Genomic DNA, 25,884 nt, shown 5'->3' on the forward strand with positions numbered 1-25,884 from the left:
TTTACTGAGCCATGTAACTGCCCTGGGCTCGCCATTTTCCTTTATTCATTTATCATGGCAAGCGCTTTGGCCAAAATACACAAAGCAGAGAAATTGTTGACATGTGGGGCCCTAGCAGAGCAAATCCTTCATCCTTCTCCCCCTCCCCACTGCACACAAACTAACTTTTTGGGAGTTGTTTATTTAAGGACTGCAGAGCACTCGGTGCTCTCTGAACGCAGATGCTGGTGCGGGGCTGCGGTGCTGGTCACCACCTTCCCTCTGGCCATGGCCCGGGAGGCGCCGGGAAGTACCTGCTGGTGGTGGAGCTGAGCTGTGCGATGTGCTCGGGACCCCGTTCTGCTTCTACCTCCTCCACCCCCTAAAATGTGGTACCAGTAGCTTGCACAGGCCTTCTGTTGCTGGTCAGGGAGGGCAGATGCTGGGTTTGGAAAGTTCCTGTGTTGGCTTTTGGTCTTGGTTCACGCTAAAACAGCCATGCTGACAGCACAGGTTTCAGTTCTCTATCCCAGGGAAGCATGGAGCCTGTCTGCCCTGCCCGCCGGCACCGGTTGGTGCTGAGCTCCCTGGGTCCTTCCCGCTGGCCAGGCTGCTGGCAGCTCTGCTGGCCATGGGCTCCTCGGGGACACAGGAACCCGAGGGGACGCGCCAACCGGGAACGGGCTGTCCCAAGGCTGCTCCTCCATATCTGACTTTATTTTAAGCAAAAATAAACGCCGAGGTTTGCAACGGGACAGCACAGGTTTCCCTCGCTGGGGTGCGAGTGAGCCGGTGTGAGGTGAGCGGGGCAGCCACCCCTCCAGTGTCTCAGTGTCCGTGAGCCCCCCCAGCAGCCTCCAGCCCTCCTTCCTGCTAGTTTATTGTTAATCGTAGTTCACCCAGTTCTGTTGCCACCCGGATGAAGAACAGCGAGGAGAGTTCCCCCCTCCCTCCAGCACAGTCCACAGTGGGGAACTGGAGCAGCCAAAGCTGGGGCTGCTGCCATGGCGCTGGGGTGGCCACAGGGGCGGGTGGCAGTCTGTCCTTGCTCGAGGAAGGAGTGTGTCCGTCGGGAAGATGTTTATCCAAGCAGCTCCTTGGTCTTCGCGGCCAGCAGCTTGTCCATCTCCGCTGCAGCGCTGTCTGCCATTTGCTGGATCTGCAGCAACATAACACAAGTCTGAGCTGTATGCCAGGTGATGCCAGCGCTTAAAGGGAAAGCAGTGACTGGGTCACCTCCTGAAACAAAGCCTGAAGTCTTAATTAAAACCCAAAATAGTGCTGGGGCAATAATGGCCTCTTCCTGGGGGCTCCCACCAGCCCTCAGTGATTCTGTGCCCGTGTTGCATCTGCACAGTGAGAACAGGGACAGGTCAAAGGCTCTGAGAACAGGCACAACATAAACTCCTGGCTGAGCTTGGTCAGGTGCTTATTTAACAGAATGACTTCAAGGGAAGGCAGAGTTAGAGACCGGCTGGTGTTGGCACCAGAGAAGAGAGGGCTGATCTCCTCACCTCCTGCCACCTTTCCACTATTAGAATCAACTAGGTAACAGCAGGAGCACAGCCGTAGTACACGCTAAGAACTCGCACATCAAGTAACAGATCTGTTCGCTTCTTGTAAAAAGAAATGAGTGGTGATTGCTAAAGCCCTGCCCAGGGATCAGGTCTCCTGGTAGCACCAGATGGACATGGCAAGCATGTAAACAGGACCAAAATGTGCAGGCACTTATTTAAGCAAGTGCAGATAGAGGCTGGAGCACATCGAGGGGTCTTACACTCTAGTTTTACAGGACCAATTTAAGACGCATTTGCTTCCGAGGTATATGACGATGACCCTTCCACAAGCTGAAAAATTTGGGGTACAAGCAAACATGAGACTTGAGACGCTACCTCTACAAATGCAGAGAAACATCTGTGTGCTCTGGGAGAACTGCTTCCCAACAGGATTCAGTTACAATAGCATGGCCATTTTTCCTGCTTGCACAAACGCTCTGTATATCAATGTTTATTTTTGTGAGCACACAGAGAACTGTCCTGAAGCATTTGCAATGTATCTAACTTTAGCTGTTAATAAACAAACAGCTAAAAAGTAATGGCCTGCCTTCACAGGCATCAACTCAGCAAAACACTTAGGCTTGTGCCTGAGTTTATGCCCAAGTAATTGACTTTAGTGACATCTGCTCTTAGGGAATTAAGCATGTGCTTAAGTATTTTCCTGAACTGGAGCCAAAAATCTCCTAACAGAGATAATCTTGCTAGCCTTTTCATTAATAACAAACTGGAACAATCCTCATTAACACCAGCTGGTGTGCAGTGGCCAGGCCCTGTGTAGATGATGGTAAAGCTACAGAGGTGGGTCGATTTGATGCCCAAGTTCAGCTGGTTTGTGCAAGTCCCTTGTAGTATGAAAGCTTTTGGGGAGCGTTTGTTTTTTCCTGTGTCAGTTTACAACAGTTCATATCACAAATTTGGCTTTGAGACTGAACCCCCAAATCTCAGAGAGAAAAGGCAGCCATTGCCAACTCCAAAAACTCAGCCCAGGGCCACCCGTTCCCCAGCCGGGTCCTTAGCGCTGGGAATCTGTCAGCAAGGGCTGGGACACACAGCACTGAGCTGGAAACATCATGAGATGGCAGAAGGAAACAAAACCAAAATTACCTGCTTCTCCAGCAGCCAGATGGTATCTTCAGACACTTTGCTCTTGAACTTCTTGACCTGGTTGATGCTTTTGCTTCGCACCTTTCTCAGGGCCTCTTTGGACTTGTTGGTGGACTGCTTGGCCAGCTTGGCCAGGCTCTCCCTGTGCTCCCTCGTTACCCTGGAAGTGAGGGGAAAGGAGAAACACCAAAAGCAAACAGTGTCATGTGTAGCACACCCAGATTTACTTTCTGCGATGGACTTGGGGTAAATGCAGCGATCCTCCCTGGCTGGTCGAGCCAGAGCTGCCACCGAGCCAGGCTGCGCGGGGACACCCAAAGCCACCGTGTTAAGATATTTTGCTCTGCATGGACACTGTGTCACAGGGGCAGGGGAACTTAACAGCTCAGGATGTGCTTTATCTCGTTTTGGTCCACCTGAGTGAATGGGCCACCTCTGCGCAGCATCGTCAGGGCGGTGCACCCCAGTTAAACCAGTCTTGAGCCTGGAATGGAAAGTTCCCAGCACAGCCCGAAGCTGAGGGACTTGGCCCGAGTCTTATTTGTTCTATAGTTGTCACCACAGTGCCTGAAAGTCATGCTACGATGTTCAGACTTTACCTTTTTCTGCTGCCAAAGCATCTGTGGGAAAAGAGGGAAAGTCCAGCTCCAGACCTGAGAGATGGAGCTGAAAAGTGCAATCCCGCCAAGCCAGGAGGCAACTTCCATCCCTGCCTGGAACTCCGTGTCATCTCCCTGCAACTCGAGAGCCTCAGTTCTACACCTGCAAGCCGCAGAGCTTATATTTCACTTAAACTTATTTCAGCTCATCATAAGGCTTTTCCACCAACATGATGTGAACTCCTGGTTTGACATGAGGATGATGCTGGACACACCAGCCACAGGTAACTCGGCCCAGGAGAACTTCAGCTCCACCTTCCTGCCAATGCAGGGCTGGTTACTGCTGTTGTGCCATAAGAAAACCCTCAACTTTCCATCCCAAACTGAAAACTGCAGGTGATGAGGGAGTCTGGCCATCTGAATGTGGCACAGGAATGGGTGACGTGTCACCTCAGCTCTGGTAATGCTCCAGCACCTACAGCTGATCACTGTCAACACCAACTGCTAGGGCTTAACAATAATATTTTAATTATTTTCATGGCTATTGAAGTTTCCAGACCGCCTTGAGAATTAAAACCCTGGCGTGCTCACTGAGACTCGCTAGCAGGAGAGCGCCCGTCTGCTCGCAGAAGATATTGCAAAATAAACATTTCACAGGAGTATTTAGAAATTGGCTGCAACAGCCTGGGTCACCAAAACACTGAGGCCAGGACTCTTCCTGCAGAGCTCAGGAAACGTGGGGCGAGGGTGTGTGTTACGGGGAGGCTGTCGGGGCAGGATCGGACCCTCGGTCCCTTCCCCCGGCAGCCGAGCGCTCGTCCATGTCTGCAGACACCGGCCTCTCGCCAGCGATCTTTATTGCACAGTGCAAGAGGGAACGGGCTTCTCAGAACTGGTTAGCAAGCACAGGATTGCTAGAAAAGCTGACAGACCTAGAGAGCAGCGACCTGTCCCCAGTGTCCCTGGTCTGGGGGTAACCGCAGGCAGCAGCTCGTCCCCCCAGCCCATCCTGCTCCCCACTGAGGGACAGCGGGGAGGTGGCCAGTGAATGGCACATGTGGCAAGGAGCTCCTGGCCAGCGCAGGCTCGAGCCTGGCCCGGACGCCTCACGAGAAGCGAGCGGGGTGACTTGTGGTTTCCTCCGCATCCCACCAGCGATGCCTTTAGGGCTTCTCGAGTTCGAGGTCCCGCGGCACACGCACAGCCAGCAGAGCCGGCTCGCAACCAGAGGTCCGCGTGAGGTCAGATTCTCAGGCAGCTTTTTGGGGGGCTGGGGGTCAATCCCGGCTGCTCAGCTCGGAGGAGGGAGCTGCAGATCTCTCCTGTCTCCGCAGCGGGGCCGCCCCCGCAATGGGAGCCCGAGCTCCCCATCAGCTCCTCGCCTCCCCGCTCGGCTTTTGCGAACTGTGCTGAGGGTATCACTCGCCTGCTTGGGGCTGCCGAGCCTTTAAGGAAATGTTTTTGTTTACGCAGCGCTGCCAGATTTCCTATGCTTCTTGGCACGGGGTCACAGCTTTCATGCCTCCTTGTCTGTCTTTATTAACACCAATTTCTTTTTATCACTGCGCAGCGCCGTGGAGTTTCTCAGTGGGTTTTATGTTCCAGCCAGACTGTGTGTAAATTCTCAGCAATGCTACCAACAATGCCAGAAACGGACGCTTTTTCAAGCAGATGCTGTTTCTGGTTAAGAAATCCATCAACGCGCGCCAGGCTCATGGTTTCTAAGGACAGTTGCTTAATCCTGCCCCCAGATCTGGGACTTTTAAACTGTTCTTAGATATGTTTGCTTTTCTGTCTAGTAACCATTGGCCTTATCCCACCTTTAAAGCTAAAAAATGCGTGAACCTGGGGAAGGGGTGCCAGAGGTGGGGAACAAGGACGAGGAGCCGCCTGCAGTCCCTTCTCCTCTCCCCGCAGCCCGAGGAGCAGCAGCCTGCGTCCTGCGGTTCCCCAGGGATGCTCCCGCCCTGCCGGGATCGGGATGGAGCCTGGTGAGTTCAGAAGCGCCCGCGGTCCCACGGGTGACATCTCCTCTCTTTCTGCTCCCCCAGCACCCAGCGGTTTAAGCGGCGCAGCCCTCGGGTGCTGCTCTCCCCGCGCAGCCAGCGCGACAGCGGCCACGTCTCGTCTCCAGCGCAAAGACGTTTCTGTGGGTAAGAATAGTTTCTGTATCTCAAACGCTAGGAATTTCCTGTGAAGGAGAGGGATCAGTTAAAGGAAAGTAGGCTTAACTAGATACTCGGCATGCATGATTGCAGATAAACACAGGGTGCAACATCTATTGCTCAACAAAAAGCAGGCAAGAGACTTCTGGTGATGAGCTCAGAAACAGCTTTGGGTTTTCTCAAAGTCATTTTTTTAAGTCTCTTTTCCCCATAGTAGGTATCTGCGCATATTTCTTAAAGGGCAAAGGAAAAAAAGCTCACAATGAGTCATTAAACTTTCAAATGAGTCATCTGGCTTTCAGTAAAGCATGTGTAAAAATATTACTGATTTACAAACAATATCCAGTGTAACACAATGGGTCCAAAAAAGATGAATCTAAAAATGAGGCAATACCATAAAAGACACAAGGTCAGGTCAAATTCGGCCAAGAGATCAACCAATACAAATGTTCCCATGGCTGCTTTTCTTTCTTTTCTTTTTTTTTTCCTCTTTTTAAACCCTCAGAGGATACTTTTTATACAAATAAATATTGCCTATGCAGAGCTAGCAACACAAACAAGCGAAAGCCTTGGGGAGCAGAGGGGATCCTAGCAGGAAGCACAAGTAAACACAAACTAAAGCAGTGTATTTTTTCTGCTAAAACTGCAATGCAAAAACTAAACTATTAGAATAAATACTGCAAAGTAAACTCCATTTTAAAATGCTCAGTTGAAACACTCTTTAGCACTGGACCCGCGTAAGGCAAAATACGATGCATATGTGTCCAGCTGACAGGTCAGACTAAGAAGTGTTTCTAATAACAGGCGAGGACAATTGAGGTCTGAGTTTGCTTTTACTGTGCCTCCCGCCTGAAAGAATCCATTGCTGCAGAAACTGTATTGTCTCTTCGTTTCTGATTTGTTTGCTTATTTTGCACACCTGCCGTAATTTTGGCAATTTCACTGCATCTGTCTGTTCTATTTTCCTTCATAAACATCTTTAGAATTTGGAAAATGAAAAGCTTAGAAAATCAGAAAAAGTCATTCAGCGGTATTAAAGAGAGGCCTCTAGCAGAATCTGATTATTTCAACCCCTCTTTGCATTAGGAGGTTTTAAAAGGTTGAAACAGTCTTCTTGTCTTTTTGACAAGTGGATGGAACTCTGGAAGAACCTGTGGTGTTACTAAGGAGCGGGTGAGCAAACGGGACGGACGTACCCGTGCAGCAGATCTGCAGGACATGCGTCCCAAGCCAAAAACCTCCTTAACTTGGGACTCCCTGGGCTGCCAACCAGCCAAGGAGAAAGGAGCCGCAACCCCTGCAGAGCAGAGGAACGAGGGAGCACACGAGGCAGATCTTCCCTGGGGAAATAAGACCCATTTTCGCTCTGCAGCACCGCAAAAGAGAGTGAGAGACCATGTACATTTGTTTAAAAAACAATATATATTTTTTAAGATTGGGATTTGCAGTTTCGGAGTTTCCTCCCCTGCAATTCATATTCAAGGATGACCCAAGTGCCCATTAACAATCAAACCACTGTGCAGCAACCCGGGAGCCTCAGCAATTATGAAGATAATGGTGCCCTCCTCCTCCTCCTCCCTGAGGAATGGGGGAAGGGCAGGGAGCACAGGGAAAAGAAAATCAGCAAATAGAATGATAATGTCATTCCCTCTCACCGACAGCAACGGAAAGCTGCAATTAGACTTCTCCGATCAAACCGCTAGATGAAATTCCATAGAATTTTTAGAGTAGATCTAAAGCACGAGAAATACTTGGCTCATCTTTACTGGAAGTCACCTGCCCGTAAAACGCAGCACACGTGCAAGGTGTGCGCACAGGCAGCACGGAGCCGTTCTCACCCCTCGCGGGAGTCGTTCTTTACCCTTTGTGGGAGCTGTTTGCAGCCCCCCAGTGCCAGGTAACCCCAGGGTGTGAGAACGTGTGCATCCGCATCTGCCTGGGGTATTTAGACGGCTCCACCGCTGCAGGGTCCGAGCACCGGCAGGAACTGGTGAATTTTCCTTGTATCAGGCAAAGCTGGGCCGAGCAGAACTGCCCCTGCAGCGGGCTGTGTCTGCAGCCCTGCGCCGCGGGGACAGTGCCAGGGGTCCTGCTGGGGGTCCCACTCCACGGAAGGCCCAGCCCGGTCCCAGGGACCGAACATGCACGCACAGCAGCGACTCGCTCGCTGCACCCACTCTCTGTTTAGCACTCACGCGGTGGCACCTCCTGCCTCACCCGAGGGCTGGGAGCACCCATGACGGGTGAGGGCAGCGATGCTGCAGTTTGTGCCAGCAGCAGCCGGCTTCTCTGTCAGCCCCACACCAAAGTTTCTCTGCAGCCTCAGTTACACAACATGTACGACACGAGAAGGGTGGATTTTTTTAGCCAAAGCTATCTATTTCCTCCCTTTTTCCTTCATTGCTTCCTCTTAGTGTTCTCTGCAACAAGGTGCTATTCACCCCTAACACTACTGGCTCGTTACTGCTGCTCTGCGCTGGTTTAACTCAAGGAATTTACAGCAGGGCAGCAAAGAATCAGCCTCTGAATTACGGCAATACAGCTCCAAAAGCCTTTCCCTGTCTCTTGCGGAGTGCTGCAGCCAGCTAGGACCAACTCTCCCCTGCACAGGGAAGATAAAGAACAATAAGACCAACCACCAGATGCCAAAATGTGGTGACTTACAGCTCAGATAATTGGAAGAGCTTCCACTAGACGCTCTTAGAGGCTCAGATTTTTTTTGGAAAGCAGCTGGATCACAGCATTACAGCAATTGTGTGTGTTCACCCTCTGAAGGACACTGACTGCAACCTACTGCGTTACCTTGCGTGGTGATGAACTTAGGCTGCCATCAATACTCACTTAGGAATTGGCACCCGAATTATCGTCCCATCTGCTTCTGGGTTCAGGTTCATGCCACTCTCCCGTATAGCCTTCGTCGCTGCAGCTGTGCTCTGTAAAACAGATCAAAAGGTAAAGGGAATTAGGAAATAATCATTCCCATATGCCAGAACTCTGTCAATAGTTGGCAATCCATCTCCATGGAACATGGAAACATTTACTTCTGTTACCAGTAAGATCAGGAAGTTACATTGGTGCGGAGAGCTTTGATCAAACCGAGTGGGAAACTACGGCCGCGCTCGGTATCGGGGTAGGGGGCACAAAGAGGGGGAGCGGGGAAGGGAAGCAACAACAAAAGAAAACTGTTTTCCTTCTTTGAAACTATTTCAATGGTTTGAGGCAATGCAGAGTGAAACCGCAACAAATTCCCAAGGCATAGCCCGACTGTGGCGAAGGAGATGAAAGATTCTGAGCATTTAAAAATTCCAGTTGAATGTTTCCCACTAGAAATCACACAGTGCCAATTTAGAAATGTTATTTAACTTAACCACTTCAGTGCTACAACCTAACCACATTACAGCCGGGCAGTAGCAGTTGGCTGGGAAATAGAGCCTGTGCCCAGCTCTATGTTTATTTTACAGCTTACTACTTTGGATTAACTTCTCAAAGCTCCATCACTGCTGGCTGACACTCTGCTCTGCTTAAAAGGTGGGGCGCGCAGGTTTGCCTGGTAGCTGCAAAGTGACTAAACGGCTTCCTTCCCCCTCCCAGGGCACTGGTGCACCTCTGCAGAATGTCAGGATTTATGGTTAAACGGTGGTTTTGCCGGGAGCTCTGCAGCGCTCTGCCAGGTCGCTTCATTCTCGACACTGACAATAACAAGACAGAGCGAGTCTGTGTTCTTGTGGCACTCACGCAGCATTTCCTACAAGGTGCGTTGCTGTTTCTGATGCCCTTTCCCATCCTCACCTTTAGCTCCAGGCAGCTGCACTAGACTATATTTATGAAGTTCAGCTTTTGTCAACTGAGGCACAAAATAAAGCTCTGCATAGTTGTTTAGGTCCCCAATGTGTGACATCACTGAGCAAAATGACTGTTCGTGTTTTGTAAGACATAAGTGCTGTCCTCTAGAGCACAACAGGGGCAGAGAAAATGTAACCAAGATGATCTCAGCTTGTTAGGAATGTAAACGTGTTATTCTATGGACGGTGCTTGCTCTGTAGGAAGGAAATGCTCAGCAAAAGCTCTGCTGTTTAACAGACATATTGGAGGATATAGAGGAAGGGGCAAATATTGCAATATTGCCCCAGCCTTTTGCAGCCCATGAAATAAATAGCCATGCTTAAAATATATCGTCCTATCTGTTTTTCTAACTCTTGGGCAAACAGAATTTGACCCAGCAAGTCCTTTGCTATGATTATTTTCTTTCCCAGACTCTTCAGGCATTTTTATTTGTTTTCCAATGCCACGAGGCACTGGCTGTATGCTGTCAGTAATGATAGCAAGTGAACGTGTGTGTAATGGTTTTAAAGAGTTCAGTCTATCCGTGGAACACTTATGGTATAAAGCAACTACATTGAGATAAACAGTTTTAGCTCTAGTTCAAATGAAAAATGGTCTTTTGGCTTAGAAAGCAAATGTAGGCAATGGTATATACTGTGGTATTTCGTTTCTCACGTGCCCATTTCTCATTTTGAGACATGGGGTATGTCACAGTGACGTCCCCGTCCCTCTCAGCTCTGGCACTCCGAGGGACCTTGGGGCACTCGCTAACGAGGGGCTGTCACCCTTCACACCATGATACACGCTGGGTACGCTTTAAGAAACACTCAGGCATCAAGTGCCTTATACTGACCTCCTGAGACTTTGCTGACTTAATTAATTGGGGAAAGCCTTTGCAAAATAAATAGAGATAAGCTCTGGCAACCCTCCAGCCCTGGAGTGGGATGAGCAGCTAACTCTGGGCTCCTTACTGCTCTGGGCTGAGCCCGCTGCAGGGCACCGCTAGCACTTGATCCTAAGGTGGGGTCTGGATTTGCTGCCTCATTTAGGGCCAAGTCTAACTAGGACTCCTGCAGAAAATTAAGGGAAGTTGGCCCTCCCATGGGATAGGTCAAAGCACCTAATTCGGGTTCTGACCTGCAGGTGCTTGCAAACCTCAGCAGAGCTTAAGTCAGGCCCCATGACAGCACTTAGCACAAGCCTGGCTTAGTCCTACCAGGGTGGCTTTGCAGAAGTTTGTAGGCTACGTCAGCAGCTTCTTCCATGAGCGCTCAGGGGGGTTACTGGCCCTGGTGATAAATAAGTTTTAAAGGAATTTAATGGTGTCCCAGCACAAATCCAGACTATTCCAACCACAAGTCTGTTTCTGTGCATGGCCACGTCTTCATAAGGAACCGAAATGACCCATTGTCATTATCTCCTCTCGCAACACCTTTGGCAGCGTGTCCTTACCTCTGGAAAACTGGCCATGTTCACTATAAGGAGCTGTGGTGACTTCTGCGAGATCTGCCCCAGCTGGTTCAGTGGAAACTTCCCGTCTTCTGTCACCACGATGATGTGATCGAGGGCCCCTCAAAACAACCAAACACAGGGAGTTTCAGTATGTGCCAGCAGCTCACGGCAACGCTGAAGAATAACGCATAGGCAGTGTCCCACTTCCCCTCCGGTATGCAAAATATAGATGTTACAAAAGAAAAAGAAATCCACGTGTTTATTCAGCCTTCAGGTGCTGTTTGTGTTCATGCATCCCCTGTGGTACTTGCAAGCTAAATATTTCAGTGCTACTCTAAAGCGCAAAAACAAAACTCGTTTGTTTTTGTTACTAGAATAGGAAAACAAGCAAGACTGTTATGAATTAAAAGGAAATAGTTATTTTTTAATTCTTAGAACTTAAAGAAAATCAAAATGTTGTTATGAAAACCCAGACAACTATTGTCTTTAACTTAGCAGTGCTCTCTTAAACCCCTCGTCTCTTTTCCCAGGTCCCAAGAGGAGGTGTAGTACACTGACTAATTTAAGGTATTCGGTTTCTCCCTGAGCTACTCTTAATCTGCTCTCTAGTTTCTGCTGCAAAATGTTAACAGGCCAAAAGGCACATGGGACGTGAGGTACTTTATCAGTGCAATTAAAAAAAATACCTATGGTTAAAATAAATAGTTAAGAGACTGAGCTACGCTCTCCAACCCCATTAAAGACTGAAGTGCCCCTGCCAGAGCTGGGGTGGTGAATGATTCAAATTTGGTCATTGTTTAATGTTAAATTTTATCCCTGAAACTTGATACTAGTCATAAATCCGTATGTTCAGAGTGTTATAGTAACTGTAGCTTAGGCAAATATATTCACAGTTCTTCCTAAGACACAAAATTCACTAAGTGAAGAAGGCTCATAAAGGTCACTAACCACAAGGACACAGAGCAAAAAGAGTTTGTATATAGCAGACACCAGCCTGATGGCAATTTCCAAAAGGCTAATTTAATGGCAATTGGATTTTTCCTGCCCTACTGCACCATTAGCTGACAACCTGCTTCTTCATCACATCTGCAAACAGTTCACTTAGACACTTTTGACATCTCCCACTTACAAAAGCTATTTCCAGGAAGCTATTAACAAAAATGGATTCTTCCTGGTCAAGCTCAGGGTGAAGAAAGCCTTTAGTTGGGGACGTCAAAGTTGTAGTAATTGGGTGCACAGTGAATAACTCAATAAAATCAATTTTGAAAAATTCAGCGCTCTCCGTTACTGGGACTGGTATCGTTACTTACAGGCAATAGAGTATCACATGAGAAAGTTACCAACCTGGTGAGGTTCTAACACTCAGATTTCTGCTGAAATCTTCTTTCAGAGCTTCCACCACTGCCTGCATGTCTTCATTGGTTTCCTCCAAATTGATAATATCCTCAACCAGGGCCGCACTGATATTCACTCTGGCTTGAGTCTGCCCTTTACCTTTAGCTGCAGAGCACGAATAAAATCAATTTCTGACAACAGTTAGTTGTTGCATTAGAAAGTAGAAGGAAGACATCAAACCCCTGTTGGATTCAGAACTAAGATGAACTGGATTAACTGTATCTTTTATTGAGTAAATTGCCCAGCACTTTGGCACATAAGCCAAAATATATTTGTAGGTCACACTGTGGGCACTGACTCCAGCCCGGACTGTGACAATTGCCACCCCAGCCCCAGCACAGCAGCAGCTCCACGCGGTTCCTCTCCCAGGGGAAGAGCTGAGCTTTCCTGCACTCTGCAACACCAGCAAACCAGCTTCTCCAGAGCTGCGTCCTGCGCGAGTTAGACCAGTGCTGGTACAGGAGATAAAAGGGATAAGAAAAGAAATTCTGGCAACGTACTGAGGTTGCAAACACTAGGAAAAAGGCTGCTGCCGTTACCTTTTTTGGTAGCTAGCTGTCTGCTCAGCAGCATCTGATGGCCACAGTGGCTGCAGCCAGATGGGAGCGGGGCCGGGGGGGCCCGCGGTGGCCCCCACAGCGCTGCCAACCGAGAGCGATGCAGCAGGGAGGGCAGGCGACGGAAGCATCTTAGTGTCATCGCCATTGCTTACAGCTCTTCCCTAATTCACCTGGAAAGGAGAAAAGGTAGGTAGCTCACTGTGTGCTAAAAAGCAGCAGTGTTGCTTGGTGCGAGGTGACAGTCCAGCGGCGTGGGGAGCGGGTCTGGGTGTTCTGCAGAGACCAAGGGCTGAATTTGGTGGAAGGGGCTTGGTGGCAGCCAGCTCCTACCGCGGGATCTGTGTGGCCTTTGCACAGAGGGGCCTGGGACGCAAAAGCCACGTTTGCGAAGCAGAACAGCCTGGATTTGCACATCAGCCCAGGAGAAACTGTCACACGACATTTGGGGTGCTCAGCCCCTCCACGTTCACCGGATTTATTTCACACGGGACTGTTGGGGGCTCTGAGGCGTTTTTACAGCTCTGCCGTGCTCAGAGCGGCACAAACACGGACGGAAAAGCGGGTCCGTTCAGACAGGGGCGCGATGTCCGGCGGGAGCCGGGAAGCTGCTGCTGCCGGCGGCTACCGGAAGGACCGGCCTCCCGCTCCGCCGCTCCGGGCGCTCGGCTGTCCCCTTGCCCCCGGCCCGGCGGGGACCCCGCGCCCCCCGGCCTTGCCGCACGTGCGCACAGGCCACGCCCACCACAGCCCCGCCCCGCGTGCTGCCCCGCCCCTCCATCTGACCACGCCCCCAGCACAAAGGCCCCAGCCCGCTCTTCTCAGGACGCGCCGGTCCCGCCCCCCCCGCGCCCCCGGTGCCCCGCGGAAGGTCGGGCCGCCCCGCCCGCCGGACCGGGGCCGGGGCCGGGGCCGGGGGTGGCGAATGGGAGGGGGAGAATGAAAAGGGGAAGGAGGGGGAGGGCCGGTGTCCGCCGCCCCGCTCACCGTCGCGCAACCCCGCCGCGCCTGCTGGCGTCATCGGGCCGCGCCCCGGCGTTACGTCACTAAACAGCGCCAAGGGCGGGGCGAGGCCTGCGGGAGGACGAAGCGGCCGCGGCCCGCGCGGTCCCCGGTGTCATGGTGAGTGCGGCCCCGGCCGGCCCCGCTGTGTTCCCCCGTCCCGGCCCCGCTCTCACTGCTGCCCTCCGCAGAGCCATGGAGCCGGCGCGCCAGACGCTGCCGCTGGAGAACGCGTCCATCCTGTCCGAGGGCTCCCTACAGGACGGGCACCGCCTTTGGATCGGCAACCTCGACCCCAAGATCACCGAGTGAGTGACCGAGCGGCGCCGCTGCCCCGGGCCCGCTGCTACCCGGCCCCTCCCGGGCCTTCTCGGTGCCCCCTCCGCGGCCCCGCCCCCCCCGGCCCGCAGGGGCGCCGCCTCCCCCCGCCCCCAGCAGCGGCACCGCCCCTCCCGTTACCCGGTACCGCGTGTCCCGCACACCAACCGCAGCACCCGGGCGGTGCCGCATCTCCCCGCTCCGGTGTGACCCCCACCGCCGGCGGCCCCTCCGGTCCCCGCTGTGGCACAGGTCACAGTCGGGGGGTGCGTGTTTGGGGGTGTCTCCAGGGTTGCGCTGGCCCCACGGACTAAGGGACCCAGAAACAGGCGCTTACACCACGACCCACAGCAGTTCAACGAGCTGCTGCTCGGCTGGACGTCCAGGGGTTGTAAAGGTCTTGGTTTTCTAAACTAGGGAAGTGTTAGAATTGTAGGTTGGAGAATTCCAGGATGACAAAGAGCCTTATTTCCTTATTTTGCTGGTGTCAGCGGTGGGATGTACATTGAACAGACAAGTGGTGGGACTGGCTGCTTATGGTGGCTGAGTGCACAAGTCAATCGCATGTGTGTGCATTTTGTGTTTTCTGCAGACTATACATAATTATGTTCTGAGCAGACATAGTATCTGAACAGCCACATGGTCAAGGAATAGTGACTTGCTGCCCAATGTCTGGATCGTGTGTTGAAAAATCAGTAGGTTATGTATAAACAAAAACCAAAAAGGCACACTGTCTGAGGTTTGATTGCAGGGTGACAATAAAACCGTGGCAGGTGTTTTGTTAACCCCCTCTTCCTTCCTGCCCCCCTTCCCACTAAGGACAGGTGATTGGGAGGGGGAGGAGGACAGAGAGAAGAGAGTTGGAAAAATTAAAAATGTTTCACTAATGCTACTAATAAAAATAGAGAAAATAATATACAAAATATACAAACCTAATCTTGAAAGTCCAGGCAACTGCAGGGGCGGCACCCGGAGTCCTGGACTGGACTCTGCAGCCAACCGGAGCTGGATTCAGTCTGTCACTGGCCTCAGTTCGCAGGGACGACTCACAGGGTCCTCTCCTAATGTCGGCCATGAGGAAAAAGGGACAAGATCCTTGTGATCTCCCACTTGTATATGAAGTATCATATGAACGGGATGTAATACTTAGTTGGTCAGTTTTTGATGACCTGTTTCACGTTGCTCCTCTCACGGGATGTCCATCCATCCTTATCAGTGACCTCGCATTCCATTGCTGTGTCTACCAAAACATGTATGTAGCTTTTCAGGAAAGTACAGCTAATAAGGCTTTAGCTGACAGGCAAATTCACTAAAAGATAAACTGTTTTTTAATAAAACCAGGACACACACAACAGAAAACCCCATGAAAATGAAACCAAACAAAAAACCCACCCACAACCCAAAGCAAAACAATTTTGGGATTATACGCTTCTAAGAAACAAGCATTTTTGATTAACTATTGTATATGCCTGTCATGGAATACTTTTTTCTTCCTGCTGCTTTTTATGTGTCTGCAGGTGCTTGGTTTTTATTCTAAATGTGGTTCATCTTAACAGAGCAGTCTCCTAATAGCTTCTAAATAGAATCATTAATGCTTTGTGCTTTTCAGCCATTCAGCTTTGGGTGGTTTCTGCATTAATTACCATTTTTCAGTCCAGGTTGTTCCTCCAAATCTAGGCCAGAGAAGTAATAGCTTTGTATGTCAAAATCTACTATTTTCATAGGCTGGGCAAGGTGAGTTTTGTGGGTTTCAGTTGGGTTCTTGCGCAGGTGGGCTGTTCCTTTTTGAATTACCTATTGCAGCTGCGTGCCCTGGGCAGCTGGGGTGGGAGCAGCGTCACGGCTGTGGACAAGGCACTTTGTTCTCCAGCATCACCAGACCCAGAGCGCTTCCATGCTACTAAAAGTGTGCCCGGTGATGAATGACAGTGCTTGTGTATTTCAGACCTTATAATTCTGTGTCTTGCTTTAAAAAATGGCTGTTTTTCTCCTGCAAACTATATTGTAATCTCCATTTTCTTGTGAATAAAAAAAAAGAGGAGTTTCCTTTTAACACTTTCCCATTGTAGAGAAAGTGAGGTTCTATAAATTGTCTTTACCCTTACTTTCTCATAATAAGGGCTTACATCTCTGCTCATAGTTGCTCATCTGAATTATCCCTGTTGATCGTTTAGTAATCACGTGACTAAAAACAAATACCTGAAAACTGCACAGCTATTTCTTCATTTGCTGCTTTTATCTGTTTTTTTTAAAAGGTGTTAGATTTGTTTAAGACGGAGTAAAGTTGATTGAGTTGTTAGCAGGGTTAATAACTGATTGTAACATTCTCAAGCAGAAATGAGTTCAGAAAGTCTTGATTTAATCCAAGACTTCTGTTTAGAGAGCAACCTATAACTGCAATCAAGCACAAGAGAGTTAATAGGTAGTGTACACGTTTGAGCACAAGCACATCAAACGTTCGTGATGTAGGACACTGTCTCCTTATACTTTAGCTACATCTCCTGTGTGGCAAGTAGAGCAGGACTGCCTCCTCTGCCCATTCCTGTTTGTAAAGCCTTCTGAGACTTCTCAGCGTTCTGGACAGGCAAAAACTTCATTTCCAGCTCTACAATTACACATACGTATTCTCTAGTTTCTAGTAGCCCTTGAATGACCGTTCATTTTCCACAGGTATGAAAGAGCGGGTGTTGAACTTCCTTGGCTGTTCTGCTGCTTGTCTGTGATCCCATCTTGATGAGTCTCACCCAGAAAACAATGTGTGCATAAGTTGTTGTTACAGACTCCTACTGACTCCCAGTGGGGCAAAATTCTTTGCAATAATAGGTTTTGCATGTGGCCCGGTACCTTTGCGGTATCCTTGGGACGGCATTGTTCAGAGGAAGCCGTGCCTGCGTTTGAATAGCGCTCGGGGTGCCAGGAGGAAGAGCGGAGGAAAAGGAAATGGGGGAGCTGCTGGCTTGTCTCGCATTCACATCAGATGACGGGAAGTGGAAATTGCGCTTGGCTGCGGTGATCTGTACAGCACAGCGGGGCCACATCTGTGTGAATAACTTCCAAGCTCTGGACAACCCAAGTTGTTGCCATAGTAAAGCTTTTTACATGTTACCACTTTTGTTTTTTAAGGTTTTCCGTGACAGATCTTCCTTCAGGACTGCAGTCCTCTTGGCTTGGAGAACTACTTGTCAAGTTACTGTTAATGCCCTCATTATATTTACAATAATGAATCATACAGCCTGGAACTTCTAGTTACACGAGACTTCGGTCCTGAGCTGTCCCATGGAGAGTAGGTGACCTGCAGTTGTAAAAACTGCATCCGTGGTTGGAAAATAGTGTTTGCATCATCTGTGATCTAAAGTTTGAGTAAAATAGATTACATAGGTTGCATCAAGACTCTTAATGGAGTTTGTTTTAAAGGAACAACTGTGACTTTGCTGCTAAGAGTATTACTTAAATACAGAGGTTTTCAGACCAAAAAAAGCTACAGAGGGTTCCTTTTAGCAGGGGAGCTCGGGGGTTTTGTTGTTGCTGAACAGAATGCGATGAGAATCCTTGTTGCTCCTCTACTGCCTCTGTAATTTGCTGATGGGGAACAGCGTTCTAGTTGTGGCAAGGACTTTCTTTTCACACTGCTGAACTCGCGAGTGCTTTTTGTAGTGATGCATTTACAGAAACAAACCCGAGGTGCCTTCATATGTTCTGGATGCTCTGAAAGTTCAGTGTGTGGGGTTTTATATGCATCACATGGCTCCAAAGTTAGTGTTTTTACCAGTACGTCTGTGCCTGCATGTTCATAGCTTGAGGTGCAGTGGTGAAACTTATCTACTGTGTAACCAACTCCCTTTTATTTTTATACATTAGCTCTTGCTTTTCTGTCTCCCTTGCCTTCTGAGCAGAGCCTGAGGCTTCCTAGGCCCCTTGGAAGACCACAGTGCTTTGTCTGTACTCCGAAGGCTGTAGGAAGCCTTCCATAATCAATTACAATGTGTTTGTCCCCATGGGAGATAACTTGGCCCTTCTGCGCTGTTCATCTGAACACTTGCTGCACCTTCACCTCTTTAAAAGTGCACATCCTGAGTGTCCACCGTGACCATCCTGTGAGATGACTCACATTCCTGGAACTTTCTTGCCTGGCTCCTGAAGCTTAACAAAGGGCTGTGGCCCTTCTCAAACATCCTATCGGGCTTTATTAGGAAAAATGTTCTCTGTCCTTCCTATTTGGACTGTCCCTGAAGCTGCTTGGTGCATTTGGCCATCTTGGGCCACTGCTGACCATTGATATCTGGACGTGCAAGGTCTCATCCAGTGCCTGGTGCTCCATGTGCATGCCTGGGTGGCTCAGAGTGCTGAGTGTCATCTTGCAAGCAGAAAATTAGGCTTAGACTATGTGGCTTGTTAACAAATGCTGTACAACTGATCAGAAGAAGATGAGTCCAGACTAAGACACCCTTATTAAACCCTTAGACAATCCTTAAACTCTAGAGCTGGGATCAGACAGTGAAGTAGTAACAGGTGTCATTTGCCTTCTGGGTCAGCTGGTGGTGTTGAACACTTTGATCTGGGGAACCAGAAAAGCTGCAAAGAACTGTCAGGATTAGATGTGGCTTGTACAGCAAATGTGCTCCGTATTTAAAGTTGCTCAGAGCGCTAGATACTAAGCAGACAGATTTACTCTGACTTTTCCCAGTTTTATCAAAACCAGCACACTCCCAACTGGATGGCAGGAAGATAAGTGGCCAAATAGTCTCTGACTTTCATGTGCCTGTCCCTGAAAACTGTCTGAGCCACAAGCACTGGCAGGTCTGGCCTGGATGATACTGGGGTCTGTCTGGTGCCTCTCTTTGCCTGGTCTACTGTCTATTCCTGGTTGCAGTTTGTTCTGTTCGTTCTTCTGTCTTCCTGCTTCCCCAGCTCTGCCAGGCAAGTAGGAACGTGGCTGCTTTTCTGTGTGATGGGGGGACCAAGGTTTATGCTTGAAAGTAGGTGTGATGTAGGGAGGCAGGAGGCAAAGCCCTCCCAGACTCCTAGCAAACCATTGCGTGGTTGCTCAGAAGCCAGCTATGAATAGATCTTCTTCATGCCCTTCAGCTGGCACCGCTAGGAGGGAAACTTTGTTCCTTGGGGTTTTTGAGCAGTCACTGGCAGTGCAGCTCAGAGCTGTGGACGCTGAAGGGTCACTGTACAGGGCACCCAGCTCGGTGGGTGTTTGGGAATACACGTGTGACACAACCAAACAGCTCGTGTGACTGACTGTGATACGTGTGTGTGTCAGGGCGTTCCTCTGTCTCCTCATCTTGGGACTGGTGGAAGTTTTCATCAATGTCTTCTCTCCTATTCAGATACCACCTCCTCAAACTCCTTCAGAAGTTTGGCAAAGTAAAGCAGTTTGACTTTCTCTTTCACAAGTCTGGTGCTCTGGAGGGGCAGCCGAGGGGTTACTGTTTTGTGAACTTTGAAACCAAACAGGTATGTTACTTTTATCTAAAATTCTCATTTAAATGACTGGCTTCTTTCCCAATATTTTTTTTAATGTTAATGTAAAGCTTAAACAGGAAGGGATAAACTAAATACCTTGTCTACACAAACACACTGGCTCTAACAGCTCCACTCTGTGACTGCTCCTGGAAGAACCAATAGTGATTTCCTTTCTCCTGTGCTGACTTTTCCTGAGCGCTAATTGGAAAGGGCCAGTTCTTTGGTCCGCTTTTGTTGTGAGCTCATGGAGTTGTACTGTAGCAGTGCTGTGATCTGCGTAGAGCCTGGATCAGCCTGCCAGACAGCCTGACAGAACTGCTCTCAAGTGCTCCTGTGTTTTCTTTTGGCTTCATGAATACACAAGCACCAACTTGTGTGATGCTGCCAGATGTACAACATGACACATCAGCAGCATCCTGGAGTGAACTGCCCCTGGCTGCACAGTTGGGGTTTTAGCTCTTGTTTCAAAGTAGAAATTTCAAGTCATGCTGACCTGCAACAGACTTGTCATTATTTTGTCATAATTCTGCTAAATTTGTTCAAAAGTTAGGGATAACAGCATGTTTGGAGGTTGCTTGTGTTTGCATGACCTCATTTTTTTGCTGTGCATTTGCCAGTAAGGATGTCTGAAGAGCCCTGATGTGGTGAGTTAGCTCTAGAAAATGATTAATGGGAAGGTGGAACAGCATTGCAACATACATCTTCAGCTGCTGTGAATCGAGTTTTGTGGGAGAGTCCCCAGACTGGGATTCCACTGCTGAGCCTAGAACAGGACCAAGTGGTAATGTCCCTGGTGTGGATGAGCAGGATCCAGAGTAGGCATAGACCAGTGTTAATGAGACACAGGTAATCACTGTAATGAGTCACAGTGTTTTCTAGAGAAGCTCCTGTAGCATAAACCTCCCTCTGAATGCTGTTCCAGTGGTCTCTCTGTTTGGTATTTTCAAAACTGATTGTTTTCCACATTTCCTCCCCAAAACCAAGTAAAAGAATAAACCAATAAGGCTGATAAAAGTCTGTCTGCTCACATGTTGGACTCTTCTGAAGATATTCCTGGGTTGGGATACAGTGGGATAAACTTTCTTTGCTGTCAGTTGGCTGTACTTACAGAAGGCTGCCTAACAAAGAAAAAAAGGCTCTTTATGTCTGAGTCGGTTTTGACTAAAGACTGGGTTTGTTTATTGAACTGTCTTCCTGCGCAGGAAGCAGAAAAGGCGATCCAGTGTCTCAATGGGAAGCTGGCCCTTTCCAAGAAACTGGTGGTGCGGTGGGCACACGCGCAAGTCAAGGTGAGCTGCTTGTTGTAAGGAAGAATTGCTTTTAATTTGCAAAATCGAAAAACTTTAATATCAAAATAACAATTCTTACCAAGGCTTTCTTAGCCTGGCAGTATAATTTCAGTCAATTCTAGGAAACAATTCTTACAGAAAGGTTATTAAGGATCTACCACTTCTCTTGTCTACCTAAACTGTGCTGGATGAGCTGGGAGTAAGAATAGGCCATTTAATCTGATGTTCTTCATAAGGGAGTTTCTGATCAGAGGGGCGGGAACAAATTACTCGTATAAATGTCCGTGTTTCAGCTTTTCCCAAAGTTAGTGAGTGATTGGCTGAAAGTCTGAATCCGTCCCTTCATGATTTTACTCCTTTTTGGATAGGAGATGCATGGAAATCCCCATTACCAAGTACTTTGTTCTACTTCTGAAAGCACTTATGTGGCATCAGCCCTAATTACTTCTGACTTTAAAGCAACATATTTCACATCTAAGCTAAATATCCTTTTATTGCTTGCTTTGTTGCATAAAACATCAAGTTTTTAATATTAACTCGGGCAGTACCTTCTTGGAATGCCCCTGTTTTAATTTTTTAAATGATTGTCTTGTTTCTCCTGCGGTTATTTACTGTCTGGTATTTGATAAAGCAATTTATTTTGAATAGCTTTCTTTGCAGATAAATGGATCTGGGGAGAGGTGGGGGGAGCCACTTGTTGCTGTTTCCCTTTGACTGGTTTGCTTTCAGCATGTGGTGTTTATCCCACAAGCAGCTTACTCCCCTCTCTCTTATCAAGTACACAAGTGCATCTGTTTTGGATGCTAAAAAAGCCAAAGCAGGTTTCTTCATTAAAGGAGACCATGTTGTTTTAATTACTGGCTTCAGGAGCTGCAGGCTCTTGTCAGCACATCCAGGCTCTGTTTTGGTCAGCTCTGTGGCTCCCAGAGCAGCGCGTGTTCCGGATGCCTGGGCAGCCATCGGGCCGCGCGGGGACTTTCAGCTGGGGGTGCAGCGGGCAGCTCAGCGCTGGCCGGCCAGGGCGCGGGGAACACCACAGGTAACTCGTTCAGTTTGCAGGGCTTTGTCTGATCGTGAACGGGAAGATATAAGAACACAAAACTTTGGCTGATCGTAACAAGTGTTTGATTTAGACAACACCAGCGCCGTGCTAAGTAGTTTTAAGTTGAGTGGCCGAGGCTTACCAGACACTCAGTTTGAGCAGCTCTGCTGAAAAACAAGCCTGACTTTGTGCCAAGCGAAGTAAGGAAGCAGAGCACCGCGAAGAGTTCAGGAGGCCCGTTGCTCACAGAGGTGACACTCACAAGCTGCTTTCTACAGAAAGGAGGGGGCTCCTAACTGGTCTCCCAGTGCTGTGCGATTCTGTGCAGTCGTGTGCTTGAGTTACCTTCTGACTGCACGACGGCTGGATAAAGAGCATAGCAATACAGTACAGTAGTTACCTTAAAATGTACCATCTTTGCTTCATGCTTTATATAGAGGGCAACAAGAAGTGGTAAGACAGGATGAGGTTTAGGAATCCGTAGTACAGTGCACCTAAGTGTTCAGTATTGGAGTCAACATTCCATGTTGGTACTAACCGAATAAGGTTGGAATTTGTTTCAGTGCTTGGCCACTAAAACAATTCTTAGCAAAAACTGCACAAAATATGAGGTTATGTTAATCCAGCTTTAAAGTGTATCTGTGGGCAAATGTTCCTCTGTTCGTAATTCCAGCTGACTTCAATCCTTGCTTTTGTTCACAGAGATATGACCACAACAAAAACGAGAAGATCCTTCCGATCAGTCTGGAGCCATCGTCCAGCACGGAGCCGCCCCAGTCGAACCTCAGGTAGGAGATGGGGGGGCTGAGGGGCGACCAAACTGCGCAAGAGGCAGGAACTGACTCTTCAGATTCAGTGAGATCTGGAGTTGTTGGCATTATGTTTGTGCTAAATATCTAACATGGCAGCAAGCTGGTTTTAGAAGGGCAGCATGCTGCAGAGTAACTCGTTTGGTGTGGGTTGCTTCAGACTTGAAGTTCATTTTCTAATGTGAAGCTGCTGGGGCAGTAGGAAGGAGAAGAGGTGAGGAGAGGAACTGGGAATGTGTAACACGGGAGCTCATTTGGAGAGAATATGCTTTGCACATTTCATATGAATTTCAGTGAGAGGTATTTTACTGTAGTAGTTTGATCAAGCAAAATTCTTGTGAGCAAGCATTTCTATTATAGTGGTAAAAAATTAAAACAAAATCAGAGATGGTACCTTTTCTTTTTGCCATTGTTGGGGCTGGTAGGTATTGGTCTTCTCCGTGGGATGTGGTAAAATTCTCCAACCCTCTGTTTAACTAAAACATTTAGTGCTGCTTTACTAATACAGTTGGGTTGAAAGGATATGTGATTTTTTTTCCTCTGTGTTCCGTCAGTGGAACCCTGAAAGAAACCAGGACAGGGGATAATGAATTTGCCCACAGATAAAATGAACTTGGAATTCAGAAGTAACACACAAGGAAGTAACGAGCAGAGATTGAGTTGTGCAGATTGTCAGCTGTGTCAGGGGCACACAGGAGTTGTTCCAGTGAGGCTGGATGCTGCAGGAAGCCGCAGCAGAGAAGGGAATGTTCCTCTGTACCCAGTGGAGGACAATGAAGAACAAAAGTCCTTGGAATTTGGGGTGTAACCTGGGATAGCTTCTCCCTTTGGGATAAACCCTGCTAATGCTGAAATAATGTTTCTTCCTGACCTAATTAGAGTCTGGGGTTTTCCCATCCCGAGCGGTCTTGTAGCTGGGAGGAAGTCTGGCTTTCATTTCTCTGCTGCTTCCAGCAGCCTCGTCTGAGCTGCGCTCTGCTGCACATGCTCAGACCTCTTCAAATGACATCATTTTACATGGAGTAGGAAGCCTTGTTGTCTACTTGTCTCGCTCACTGTCCTCAAGAAAGTGCTGAGTAGGTGCAAGGACTGTTATTTTGTGGTGCTGTGATATATCTTGGAGGACCTTGTCTCAGCAAATCTGTGCTGGGGATTGAAATGAAGCAGTGTGGGCTTTAAGCAGCAGATTCCTGCCTCCCATCTTCACGCGGCTTGTGAATGCAGCAGCGGGGGCTGCCCGGCCCCTCCTTGTGTGACTCAGTATTCTCACGTCAACAAAACCTCTGGATTGCTGTAGTCTGATTCCATGCTCAGATCAAACTCAATTTCCCTTCTGCTTTTCCTCTTTCCAGTGTCAGTGCAAAAATAAAGGCCATTGAAGCCAAGCTGAAAATGATGGCAGAAAATCCAGATGCCGAATACCCAGCAGCGCCTGTTTATTCTTACTTCAAACCGTCGGATAAGAAAAGGACTACTCCTTATTCCAGAGCTGCCTGGAAGTCTAGAAGATGATGCTTATGAATGGATAATAGTAGCAAGAAACAGTGCTTTGTGTTCCTGGAGTCCTCCAACGCTTTTGTACTGTGTCGAGTGCGCGGGATGCGCCGGCGGAGCGCGGCAGGGCGTCCGCGGCACCTCGGTGAGCTGCCGAGCGCTCCTCGCTGCCGCGCAGCCCAGCGCTGCTCAGAGAAGTAGCTTCCCTTCAAAGCCTCTGCTGAACACGCAGACAGCCTCTTGTTAGTGTGCATTCATTAGCAAGATTAGAAACGGTAACTAGTGGATGGAGTAAAGCACATCCAAAAATACTCCGTTTAACTGATTACTTTTTAAAGTGTTTTGGAACAAAAAGTATTCCGATTTGTGGGTTTTTTTAACGGGAGGGGAAGCACTCAGTTTTGATGAACATTCTGTAGTCACCGCGGAAAACTTTTTCGTCTCAATAAAACTCATTTTAAATAGATTTTGCAACACTTTTAGTAGCACTGCATGCAATATTTTATATGCACCAAAGAAAATTTATTTTGCATTTTGATTTGCAAAATTTCAGGTATTAGTTCATGATATAGTAACCTTAAGATAAGACACAGCCCAGGTATTCCTAGTGTCCTTCGGGCTGTAGGTGTGTGTCTCCATGTAGGAATTAGTGTTTTGACGCACCGCGAGGTCTGTGCTGTGCCCTAAGCTTCTGCGCAGCAGTGGCGCATCTGATGTTTGCGTTCAGTAATCCCTTCAGTGGTAGCTCTTCCTAAACCAGATGTGACAGCGTGAGAACGACCCTGCAGCCTCGCAGACATCTGCCACGCACCTGACCTCGGGGTTCGCCCACCAGCCCGTCCGGCTGCTGGTGTTACTGCCTGGTGAAGCCCGTCGGTTGCCTCTTGGTGTAACGTGGCACAAGCGTTTGTGCTGGGGATTACCTGTCCTGGGTGCGTAATTCACAAGTCTGATGGGCGGCATTTTGCTTAAACCATTTTACCTGCAGCCCTTTTTTTTTTCCCCCTAAAAGTTATCTGCAAAGTAGAAATCTGAGGGGGGCAAAAGCAAACGTCTGGCTGTGTTTTCTCTTTGGTGTACGTGCAGTGGCTGCGTGTGCAAGGGGGGTGTTGGGGAGTGTGTGCACTCGGGTCCAGCAGACACCGGTCTGGTTTTTGCTGCTGTTTGCTCTCTCTAATCCTGTCAGTGGTGAATCTTTACCTCACGTTCACTCCAGGGTTGCTTCCCCAAGCTGGCTGACAGTGGTCTCAAACAAGCGGAGGAAAGTAATGGTTAGCCAGCCCCTGGTTTCCATGTGCAGGTGTTGCTCGCTGGCACAGCACAGGTTTGTATTCCTGCAGTGACACCTCCAGCAGAGCCCTCCTGCTCCCGGACTGAGCGTCAGGGACAGAGCTGTGTGTGCGTGATGGATTGTTCAAAGCCTGAATTGTTCAAAAATAGGTCTTGTGCTGTTAGATATTTGCTTTCTAGTTTTTGTTTCCCTGAGTAAAGACACAAGTAGTATCACTGCCAGTTTGTATCCCTATGAATGTTGATAACACTCATTTATATTCCTCTGTAAACAGCCTGTGTTTTGTTCTTCCATGGTCTAATGTTTGTAGTCTTCCAGATCTGTATCTGCGTTATTTAGAACAGCAACCAATTCTATTTCTATTAGAAATTTAGAAAATACCTAGACTCAAATTTGGTATGTGGTTGTGTTCCCATCAGAAACACACTTTGATATTTATTTGTATTTAAATACAATTTGTTGGAGTTCTTATGGTTCTAAATAAACATTTAAAATGCATGTTTTCCTCCAGGAAAGCGAGGGTGGTGAGCAGGAAGTG

The 25,884-nt window shown here is 48.6% G+C and overlaps 2 protein-coding genes across 3 annotated transcripts; one reads left to right on the forward strand and one right to left on the reverse strand.

Annotated features, from left to right (window-relative positions):
• MRRF (mitochondrial ribosome recycling factor) lies at window positions 1–13,985 on the reverse strand. 2 transcript variants are annotated; one of them, XM_065035491.1, is made up of 7 exons: window positions 13,808–13,985; window positions 12,612–12,802; window positions 12,022–12,177; window positions 10,678–10,796; window positions 8,245–8,336; window positions 2,640–2,799; window positions 1–1,138 (listed from the first exon to the last, which is right to left on the reverse strand). In XM_065035491.1, exons 2-7 carry the CDS (start codon window positions 12,775–12,777, stop codon window positions 1,061–1,063), a joined length of 771 nt encoding a protein of 256 aa, XP_064891563.1. In that variant the 5' UTR covers window positions 12,778–12,802; window positions 13,808–13,985; the 3' UTR covers window positions 1–1,060. The 2 variants fall into 2 exon arrangements, with proteins under 2 accessions (XP_064891563.1, XP_064891562.1); XM_065035490.1 differs by lacking the exon at window positions 13,808–13,985 and adding an exon at window positions 13,617–13,752.
• On the forward strand, window positions 13,827–24,521 carry RBM18 (RNA binding motif protein 18). Its single transcript, XM_065035500.1, has 5 exons — window positions 13,827–13,939; window positions 19,286–19,412; window positions 20,624–20,710; window positions 22,455–22,540; window positions 23,914–24,521. Exons 1-5 carry the CDS (start codon window positions 13,827–13,829, stop codon window positions 24,071–24,073), a joined length of 573 nt encoding a protein of 190 aa, XP_064891572.1. The 3' UTR covers window positions 24,074–24,521.
• The last annotated feature ends 1,363 nt before the right edge of the window (window positions 24,522–25,884 follow it).

The sequence above is a fragment of the Columba livia genome, chromosome 19 (genome assembly GCF_036013475.1).
Source record: "Columba livia isolate bColLiv1 breed racing homer chromosome 19, bColLiv1.pat.W.v2, whole genome shotgun sequence".
Lineage (NCBI taxonomy): Eukaryota > Metazoa > Chordata > Aves > Columbiformes > Columbidae > Columba > Columba livia.

What these genes read in the sequence shown, in the direction of transcription:
- MRRF (XM_065035491.1), bottom strand. Translation starts at nt 12,777, where the DNA reads ATGGCGATGACACTAAGATGCTTCCGTCGCCTGCCCTCCCTGCTGCAT. An exon ending in ACAGCTAGCTACCAAAAAAG is followed by an intron (nt 12,178 to 12,611) that starts GTAACGGCAGCA and finishes CGTGCTCTGCAG; the next exon opens with CTAAAGGTAAAGGGCAGACT. An exon ending in GAGTGTTAGAACCTCACCAG is followed by an intron (nt 10,797 to 12,021) that starts GTTGGTAACTTT and finishes GGTTGTTTTGAG; the next exon opens with GGGCCCTCGATCACATCATC.
- RBM18 (XM_065035500.1), top strand. Translation starts at nt 13,827, where the DNA reads ATGGAGCCGGCGCGCCAGACGCTGCCGCTGGAGAACGCGTCCATCCTG. An exon ending in TGAACTTTGAAACCAAACAG is followed by an intron (nt 19,413 to 20,623) that starts GTATGTTACTTT and finishes CTTCCTGCGCAG; the next exon opens with GAAGCAGAAAAGGCGATCCA. An exon ending in CCGCCCCAGTCGAACCTCAG is followed by an intron (nt 22,541 to 23,913) that starts GTAGGAGATGGG and finishes TCCTCTTTCCAG; the next exon opens with TGTCAGTGCAAAAATAAAGG.